Raw genomic sequence first — 9,615 nt, 5'->3', positions numbered from 1 at the left:
CACATCAGGGTGGGATGTTTGGGACACTCTGGACTCCAATTCGAAATATTTTCATTGCTTGTGAATCTTTTATAGATGGTGACACACCTAACAGTGCTATCTTGCACAGTACCTCAGGGCTCTGTGGAAAAGATCTCACAGGACCCCAGGGTGCCATGGCACCCCGGTTAAAGATTGCTGAGCTAGCATAGATTTCTGCCTCATTGCCTCCGCTTTCCTAATCTCCTCTGAAGCCATCCCTTTTTCTCACACCCCTCTGCTCTCTGAAGCATCTTGTGCCCGCAGAAAGACACCGTCAAAAATAAAACGGCATTGTGCTGAGCTGTATCATTAGGGCTCTGCAAGTGGCAGAAGAGGCCACAGAACAAACAGCCTTTATCCCAGACTCATAATTAGATAGTGTGCAGCGGTGTGAGCAGAAAGAATCAGGCATTGTTGTTGCATTGTGCCATGTTCCGGGTCTCCCTGTTGTTTGGCAGAAGTGGAGGTTGGGAAGGAGCCTGGGCACCCGCTGACACCTTCCTGCCCTCACGCCTTCTCAGCATGTCTTAAAAATCAGCACCTCACACTAGTATGGACATGGCAGAGAGAAACTGTGTGTGGCTGGATAGGCAGGGGAAAGGATCACAGCGTGGGTAGCAAAGGCACTGGTGACCTGCGGTTGAAGTAGGGTTCCTGGGTCCTATCCTGGTCCGAGCAGGAGTTTTGCTGGACCAGGAGCCCGGGGACCAGAACTCCTGGGGTCCGCAGCCATCTCTGCTGCCGACTTACTGACTGCAAGCTGCACACACCTCCCCTCTCTGCCAGCGCCTCCGTGTCCCCTCCGACGCATGAGAGGGGCTCGCTGCCTGGGAGTGTGCGTGAGTGCACACGGCCTGCCTGGGGGTAGAGCCCTGGCGCTCCCCGATGGGGGGACAGAGTGAGGGGAAGGGAATGTGTCACCTGCCTTTGGCGGCCAGGATTCCCTCGTTTTCCCTGGGCAGCGACAGGGTACACGGACCCCGTGGGCATTGGTGGCCTGGAGCAGAGATGGGGGTACATGGACTTCCTGGGCATTGACTGCCCAGGGCAGAGACGGGGGTACATGGACCCCCTGGGCATTGTCGGCCTGGGTCTGCTAAGGACTCGGGGGCTGGAGGGACCGGGGCGCTGGGCTGCAGCGCCCAGCGCCACCTGCCCTTCCCCTGCCCGCTAGGCGGCGCCGCCTCTTTCCCATCCGCCAGGGAGCTCCGTTTGACTCTCGCGGCGGCCCGTCCGCGCCCTCCCGGAAGTGGCGGCGCTCTGGCGCGGCGCCCCGCACTCGGCTGCTCCGGGAAGCCGGGGCGGGGCGGGGGTAGGCAGCATGGAGGCGTGGGTGCGCTTCAGCGCGCAGAGCGCCGCCAAGGAGCGCGTGTTCAGGTACGGGAGCCCCCCTCTCCCAGCGGGGCGGACCCAGGTGGGACCAGCTAACAGGGCCCTTTGCACCAGTGCTGGGGTTGAGTCTCCCTGGAGGGGAAGCTGAGGCACGGGGACGGGGGGCAAACCCAGGAGTCCCGCTCCCCAGGCCCCGGGTCGGGGGGATGGTGCAGCTGGAGCCCCCAGTGCCGTGGAGGGCTGGCGTGATGGCAGAGCTCGCGAGATGGACCTGGCGGCGTCCAGGCCCGGTGCCTGCAGACCCACGGCCCCCCCTTGATAGGGGGGCAAATGTAAAATGAAACAGAGATGGGAACGAAGGGCGAAGTCCACTGTAGGGGACATAGATGGTGCACGCCAGCCCTCGGACGAGTGGGTGCAAGGAGCCGGCGGATGCAGCCTGGTGAAACCTGGCCCAGAGACGAGCCGGCTCAGGAGGAGGAATCCAGAGCTGTCATCTGGCGCTCGGTGAGCGCTTTGTAGCAGATGAATCGCTCTAGGGCTTTCCTGCAGTCAAAATACGAGTGAAAGCGGAGAGCTGGCATTTCCCAAGGGGCGCCTCAAGCCTAATGAGGATGCCCTTGTTCCTTCTTGAGACCAGGAAGGCTGGGAACCAGTGCTCTAACTGGTTTAGCCTCCCAGTAACCAACGGGGAACTTTAGAGGCCACCAGGAAAAATAGCCTCGGCCTCGCAGCCATTTTCTTGAGAGCCTGGTTATGAGAAAAGCCTCTAGAGGAGCCGAGAGCCAGGTTTGGCCCTTTCAGGCACAAGTCGCCTGGTTTTTATTCCCACTTTCATAGGAGGGGGCCAGGCGCTGGGCTCTCCTCTTGGCTCTCCCTGAATTTTTTTCTTGTTCCGCTGTTTTGTGCCTCGGTTTCCCCGTCTGCCGAAGGATCAGGGACGTCGTAATGTTTGGTCAGTTGTTAAAGCACTTTCTGGCTGGGAGGCTGCTCTGACGGGTGAGGTATTAGCTGGTGCCTTGCCAAATGTTCCCATCTGCGTGCGCGACTGGTGGGCCGGGATGCAAGCCAGGCTGTTAATTCCTGCTGAGCATGCACACAAGGTGCTCGGGACTGAAGCTTTGAAATGTGTGTCACCCTCCTATGACGTTGGTGACCAGCTGCTGGGAGCCTGGCTGGAAAGCCCTACTTAGGGGCAAGTACGAGGCCCTATGCATGGTACTTTAAAGTCTAGGGTTTGTTGTGGCTCGTCCCAGTGATGCTGCTGGTCCCGGTTGGAGAGAGGAAATGGCACCAGAGGGAAAGGTTTGGCAGGTGGCAGTGAGCCAGGATTCCCAGCTTTCCAGGCACAGTGCTGGCATAGGGCTTAATTGTGCTGCTCGTGCATGCACAAATTGCAGGAGGCAGCAGAGCCTAAACCGGGCCAGGCCCTTTGCTGGCATAGGGCTTAATTGCACTGCTCGTGCACACACAAATCGCAAGAGGCTGTCAGAGCCTAAACAGCTAGTAGTCAAAACTTACCAGGCTGGGAGGGAGGGTTGGGAAATATAGGAGAGAAAGAGAGCGACTAACTCAAGGTTGGTGAAAACCAGGGGCAGAACCCAGTTGTCTTCCAGCCCGTCTCCCAGGATATTCATTCCCACTCTGTGCAGGCCAGGCTGTGAGGTGTTCTGCACTGGTGCAAATCACGGGACTAGCACACACTTATAGAGGGAACACAGTGACACGGGTTACTGCGTTCCTTCGACCAAAAGCTATTGCCATAGCCCCCGACCGCTCCATTCGGGGCACCGGACTCCCCTGAGCTGAGCATTGTACAAACAAGTTGAGACGCTTGTGCTGGCAAACAATCGGGTGAAAGGACATGCTGGAGGAGAAGCAATTTAGGACTGGGAAAGCCAGGGTAGTTCTTGTAATGGCAGGGTGGGATTTTCACCGTCAAGGTGCAGGCACCTCTTGGTGCTGGGCTTCCATAGCATTCAACCCCTGCTTTGAAAACTCCACAAATCATGAAAGTGGCTTCAAAATCATGAGCTTGAATGGGGGAAAAGGGCTGGGTTTTTATTTGCCTCTGGCTTTGCAAGCCTTCAGCGTTCCCTGCTCTCTGTCCATGAGAGACGGAAAGCTTCCCTTCTCTTGGAAAATATTAGCAGAGATTTTTGTCTAATCTCTGGACTTTCAGAGTTGGGACTTTGAGGTTGTTGGGAGCTGCACTGGAGGATCAGATCACGGCTTTCAGCCTGTACCATTTCCTGAGGACTGAACTCGTAGGAAAAGAACAGCTCAAGGTCAGATGGTATCTTTAGATGAAACAGTGCAGCTTGCCTTACTTCTGGGGTCTCGGTGCCATGGGACATCAAGCGCTAGCGAGGGAGAAGATCTCTCGAATCAGTGGGATGGTACCAGCCAAGGAGAAAGTGGCCATAAGTGCATTTCAGGCTGGAAAGCAGAAGAAGACTGTGTAGTGTTAGAACAGTTGGGATCTGTGACATGCTTCCAACTGGGGCAGGAGGGGCAAAACCTGACTTGCCTTTGGGAAGGAGCCAGATGTGTCTGTGGAAGGGATTATATGGTGCAGTGCCTGTGGAAACGAGAGCCAGGCTCTGTCCCAACAGCACCTGACTCGCCCCGCACTCCTGCTGTTTCAGGAGTAGGTCAGTGCAGAAGATTTTTCCAGCCAGGTCATTATCAAGGAGAAAATCCTGCCTTGGCCTGCCAAAGCTTTATTCACCTGATCAGTGCTTCCCCCGCAAGCAGTTTGGATTAGAACCTTCTCAGGGCCCAGTTTTAATTCCTTCTTCAATGAAAATAATTGTTTTGATTGGGATTTTTGGAAGGCTGCAATCACCGGCGTATCCAGGCATCCAGGGAAACCCAAGGATATGAGTTTTCCCAGTTCGGCTTTGGGTTGACTGTATTATCCAGGGCGAAGCTGCACTGTTCGTGCGGAGATGAGTTCTGTGGTGTCAAACCAAGCCATAGGGCTGAACAGGGAGGTGTTGAATGACCTGAGGTTTAGCTAAGAATACCCTTAATCCATTCCCCCATCCCTTGGCAATGCACACACATGCACAACCCAGCACCAGAGAGCTCAGACTCTTGTTGAGGATCTTTTCTAGCATGGGCGTGAGCAGTTAGGCATTCATGTTGTATAAGCCAGCTAAAGAAAGCCCCACAGACAGTCAAAGCTTTGCTGCTACATTGATACCTGTGGGCTGTGTGGGGAAAGCTGAACTTCAGATTGTAATCGTGCAATTGTCAGCAGCCTCCTGGCTGGGTGAGTTGAGCCAGGAAGGCAATTCCTCTCCCCTCCACGCTTAGCCTGTGCATGATATCCTCTCTTCCAGAGCCGCCCAGTATGCCTGCACTCTGCTGGGCTACACAATGCAGAAGAATGGGGCAGGTGCCGAGCTCCTGGCCAGAATCAAGCAGCTGGAAGCTCATATGAGCCTGGGACGCAAGCGTGAGTGACCCGGGCTCTCCAGTAGGATGTGGCAGGGGGCTCTGAGGGCTCTTGTCATGGAAGTGGCTGGGTGCAGGCGGTGCAGTCAGCCCCCTGCTCTCCTCTCAGGTTTGGTGCAGGTCGTGGTAACCTGGCACTAACAGGGCTGCAGCCTTGTAGCAGAGCAGGAGGGGTGTGAATGCTACTCCAGGGTCACACGATGTGCAAGCAGTAGTGTAAAGGTGGGGCGTGGGGATGGGGGGTAGGGATTTGGGCACCAGCTCTGGGTGCAAATTCTAGAGGGGTGGCAGTATGGCCATCTCCCACCAGGGGTCTTTGCTACAGCAGGGGTAGCACAGCTATAGCTGGGCAGGCACAGCTTCTGCACCAGTAGTCTGTCTGTGCTGGGAAAAGGGTGGAATAAGGCACTCCAGGACACTTTGCCGTGAGAGAGGCAGCCCTGCGCCCAGCGTGGGTGGGCCGTTGGGGTACAGGGTGACGCAGTGGCACCTGCCTTTGCAGTGTTCCGGCTGGGCAATTCGGCTGAGGCGCTGGAGGCGGCCAAGCGTGCCATCCACCTGTCGGACGTGGTGCTGCGCTTCTGCATCACTGTGGCCCATCTCAACCGAGCTATGTACTTCGCCTGCGACAACATCCTGTGGGCCGGCAAGACAGGCCTCGTCCCCCACGCAGACCAGGAGAAGTGGAGCCAACGCTCCTTCAGGTGAGGTCCCATCTGCCCCTCCAGGGCAAGGAGGGTGCATTTCCTGCCAGTGCTGTGGCCTGGTCAGCGAGTGCTGCTCAAGACTTCCTCAAAGGGTCAGGAAGCTCCTCTAGTCCCCTGTCTCTGGGCTGGCCCCAGCCAGGTGTCAGGCAGAGGGAATCTGTGTTATACAATGGGGCCGTGCTGCTTTTAGCAGCAAAACAAAACTGCTGTATCCTGCTAGATGGGTGTTGGCCCCCAGGGACTCTAGTAATGCCTCATCTTAGCAGTTCCCAGCCCCCTGGGGAGCTGGCTCTGGGCATCCTGTCTATGTGATGTTCTACGGGCCAGAGGAATGGTGTGGGGCCAGTCCACAGCCAGTTGCCAGCATGGCCCAACATGGTGAATCTGGCTATGTGCTGGCCCCAGGGGGACCACAGCAGCCAACATCCTGCTGCTGTAAAGGCTGTTGATATATGCTCAAGAGATCCCAGGCAGAGGCCATGCCCCACCGCTGCAGAAGAAGGCAAAACAGTACCAATCTGACCAGGGGGAAATTCCTTCCTGATCCCAAATGTGGAGTCAGTCTGACCCTGAGCAGAGGGGCAAAACCCTCTAGCCAGCATCCTCCAGGGTTGAGTCTCAACAGGAACAGTGGCACAGCCCAGTCCCTATGCCCCAGTGCTGACACCCAGTGCCTCTGAGAGACATGTAGCAGGAAAGGGCAGGGGGAATCGGGATCTTCTGGGCGTGAGTCTGCAATTAGTGTGGTTTCACTGCTCCCCTTTGATAATAGTGGGGCCTTGATGGGACAGGAGGCAGTCACTATGCAAATCCCCTTGTCAGGCCTGGCACATCTCTCCCTGTCCCTCCTGCCTTCCAGGTATTACCTCTTTGCGCTCATCATGAACCTGAGTCGGGATGCCTATGAGATCCGCCTACTGATGGAGCGTGAGGCCAGTGGGAAGCGCCCAAAAGGCACTGAGAACGGGCATCAGGCACAGGTGGACAACGGGCTGCAGCACCTGGCTCTGCGGCTCCGCATCCAGCTGCGCCTGCTGGGCCACGTGCTGAGGAGCAACCCCCCGCTGCTGCTGGACCTGGTGAAGAATGCCTGTGATCTCTTTATCCCACTGGACAAGCTGGGGCTCTACAAGACCAGCCCAGGCTTTGTGGGGCTGTGTGGCCTCACCTCCTCCATCCTATCCATCCTCACCATCGTGCACCCCTGGCTCAAGCTGAAGCCATAGGGGGGAGCCTCAGCCGGCTCTGGACATGGGACTGTGCCACCTTCTTTGTCTCCATCCCTGGTTGGAAGTCAGCACTGATATCGGTAATCCCAGGTTGTTTCCTGCTACAGCTCTTGGGTCGGTGGGAAGCACTGATTTGATGGGGGGGCATCAGTCCTGTGGTGCACAGACCTGTCAATCTGACCTCTGTTCCTGGAAGTCCTTTCTCCGAGCCTTAAAGAACTGGGAATCCCAGGAGTCAGGGGCTCAGGGCTGGAGGCATCAGGGATTCCCCTCTTAATCAGCTGTGAAGCTCTGGTTTCTTAGATATGACCCATGACTGGGACAACCCTGTCCTGCTTGGAGGGGCAGGTGAGGATGAGACAGGTGGCAATTCCAGATAACCTGGCTAGTCTCCATGTGTGTTGTTGAAGCCTTGAGACTATTCCTGTTAAGGCTGCCCCAGCTTGGACCTTTCTGCTGTGTTGCAGGGATGGCCTGCTCTCCTGGCTGTGCCTTTTCGCTTAGGTTAGATGGTAGGAGTAGGAGATCATTTCTCTCCCTCCCTCTCTCAGTTATTTTCTCCCATGTGGGTTTTCCCCCCTTGTTAGAGAGCACTTAAGGATGCTACAGATCCCCTTGATCTGTGAAACTGGCCAGACCTGCTCTATTCAAGCGCTGGGTATGGACTGCCAGGAGAGGTGGCATCTGAGTGCAGGTTCTCTTCCTGGGTTCTCTTCCTGCCTTTGCCCTGAACGATCGTACACCTTTCGCTTCTCCGTGCCTCTGTTTTCCCATCTGTGAAGTGGAGATTATACAGCCCTGTTCTTCCAAGCCTCTGCTGCTGCTCGAGCAATTCACTAGACACCCGTGACCTTCATCCCTGTAATGGTTTCTTCGTTGAATTTTTAATAAGCCAGAGAGGAAGAGATTTCATATTGGGTCCTGAACAGGTGGGAATAGAACCCAGGAGTCCCAACTCCTAGCCAAGTCACTGTTAAGTCATACTTCCCACTGTCTTTGTGTCCTGATTCTGTGGGTCACTGGATATTTTGGCTTCCCTGTCTGCAGATCCTGCTCCCCTCAGCAAAGTGATTGTTTTTAACAGTTTAGAGTTGCTCAAAGGCAGGGATTCTTAGCTGACAATGCTGCCACTGCCGTGCAAGGTTGAAGACACCTCTGCTCCTTCTCTCAGAGCTGTGTTAGCTCCTGCTTCACCACAAAGAAAAGATTGTTGTACTGATGAAGTAAAGACAGTCGTGAAGAAGCAGAGATCCCCAGCAGTCTGTTTCCAGCTGTCACCAATCTTCGTGACATAGCCTTCCTTTCCCCAAGCTCCGGGCAGCTTCTGAGCAGAACCCAAGGGGGTGGTGGCCGTATTGTCCTCCACTTGCTACTTCGGTGGGATCCCGGTTGGGACAAAGCTGAGAGCCACCATCTCAGCTCTTTTGGAGAAGTCTGGCGATTCACAGCCATGTCCCCTGTTGTCCCTCTGATAGCAGCTGAGAGCAACGATCAGGTGAAGATCGGTCTGGGCTTCAGGCTTCCAGTCGGGTTGGCACGGTTGCCAGGAAAATGAAGATGCTGAACTGTGAGGAGCACAAGTCTTGGCTCTGTAGGTATCTATGCCCTACATGCAGGGGGTGGGTGACTGTTTCAGTCTGACAGTGTTTGTCTTTCCCCCCGCCACAGTCGCCCATCAACCAGAGACGTCCCTGTTAAATGCCTTGGGGACTGAATCGGGCTGCATTTTGGGGGAAGGATAGAGTTGGTTGTGTGTCATTTTGAAATGGTTGAGGGTTACCTAGAGAAAAGTTATTCTCATCAATTGTGGTGCATCCATCTGAGGATGTTCTTGAACAGATGCCTAATGTCCTGATGCACTCTGCCCTTCACAGACATGAGGGCCTCCAGGCTTTCAACCGTAGGCTGTGAAGCAGTTCAGGAAGAGACTTTATTCCTTCAGAAGATGCTACAACAAAGCATTCAACCCATGAATTCTCTCATCACCATCAGCAAACCCAGCTGCCCGTGGCTGCTTTCTCCTGCTAGCACCCTGGTTTTGATTGTTAGAGAGCAAAGCATTTGATTGCCAGAAACCTGGAACTTAATGTGGGCAGCTGTGACATGCATCTTCCGCCGTCCCTGTCTGGTCACTGTACGATTCACTGTAAATACTGTACAATTCATTTGTAAATAGGCATCAGCTGCTAGCAGAAAGTCCTGTGGCAGCTCTCAGGCTGACGCATTAAAAAGCAAAGCTGCTGATGCTTTCCTGTCATCCCGTGTCTTCATTCCCAGATGATGTTGGCTCCGGGGAAGTCAGTCAGGGGATGTCAGTGAAGTCCAGCCTGCAGCTATCAAAGGGTAGGGGGTTTAGGACTGGAATGAGGGAAGTTTTGTTGAGAGCACACAGCTGAGTGCAAATGAAATTTCCCATTGCCCAGGTGGACTTTTTGGGCTAACTGCTGTACAGTATTGCAATGGATGAGGACTGCTCAAGGAGGGCTGGTGGGAGAGTGAATCTGGTGTGGATGGGCTGGTATGACAGTGAAGCTGATATATGGCTCAGTCCATGCAGCAGAGTCAGAGCCCTTGAGGAAGAGCAGGATGCCAGCTCCAAGCTCTATACCCTGCTCTCCTCCATGTCCTGCCTTTGTACAGTCAATGCCCTTTGTGCACATGGAATCATAGAAAATGAGGGTTGAAAAGGATGTCGGGAGGTCACATCTAGTCCACCCCTGCTCAAAGCAGGACCAGCCCCAACTAGATCATCCCAGCCAAGGCTTTCTCGAGCTGGGTCTTAAAAACCTCCAAGGGTGGGGACTTCACCACATTCTCTGGATAGCTTGTTTCAGTGCTTCACCACATTCCTAGTAAGAGTTTTT

At 55.0% G+C, this 9,615-nt stretch overlaps 1 protein-coding gene across 1 annotated transcript; it reads left to right on the top strand.

The window, feature by feature from the left end:
- Positions 1 to 1,268: 1,268 nt before the first annotated feature.
- Positions 1,269 to 8,997, top strand: PEX11B (peroxisomal biogenesis factor 11 beta). The gene is made up of 4 exons (XM_090054164.1): positions 1,269 to 1,398; positions 4,701 to 4,816; positions 5,318 to 5,519; positions 6,382 to 8,997. The coding sequence occupies exons 1-4, from the start codon at positions 1,343 to 1,345 to the stop codon at positions 6,746 to 6,748; spliced, it is 741 nt and encodes a 246-aa protein (XP_089910290.1). The 5' UTR covers positions 1,269 to 1,342; the 3' UTR covers positions 6,749 to 8,997.
- The last annotated feature ends 618 nt before the right edge of the window (positions 8,998 to 9,615 follow it).

Source organism: Crocodylus siamensis, chromosome 6, assembly GCF_052110815.1.
Source record: "Crocodylus siamensis isolate JL-2025a chromosome 6, ASM5211081v1, whole genome shotgun sequence".
NCBI lineage: Eukaryota > Metazoa > Chordata > Crocodylia > Crocodylidae > Crocodylus > Crocodylus siamensis.
This window is presented reverse-complemented; position numbering and strand designations above follow the sequence as displayed.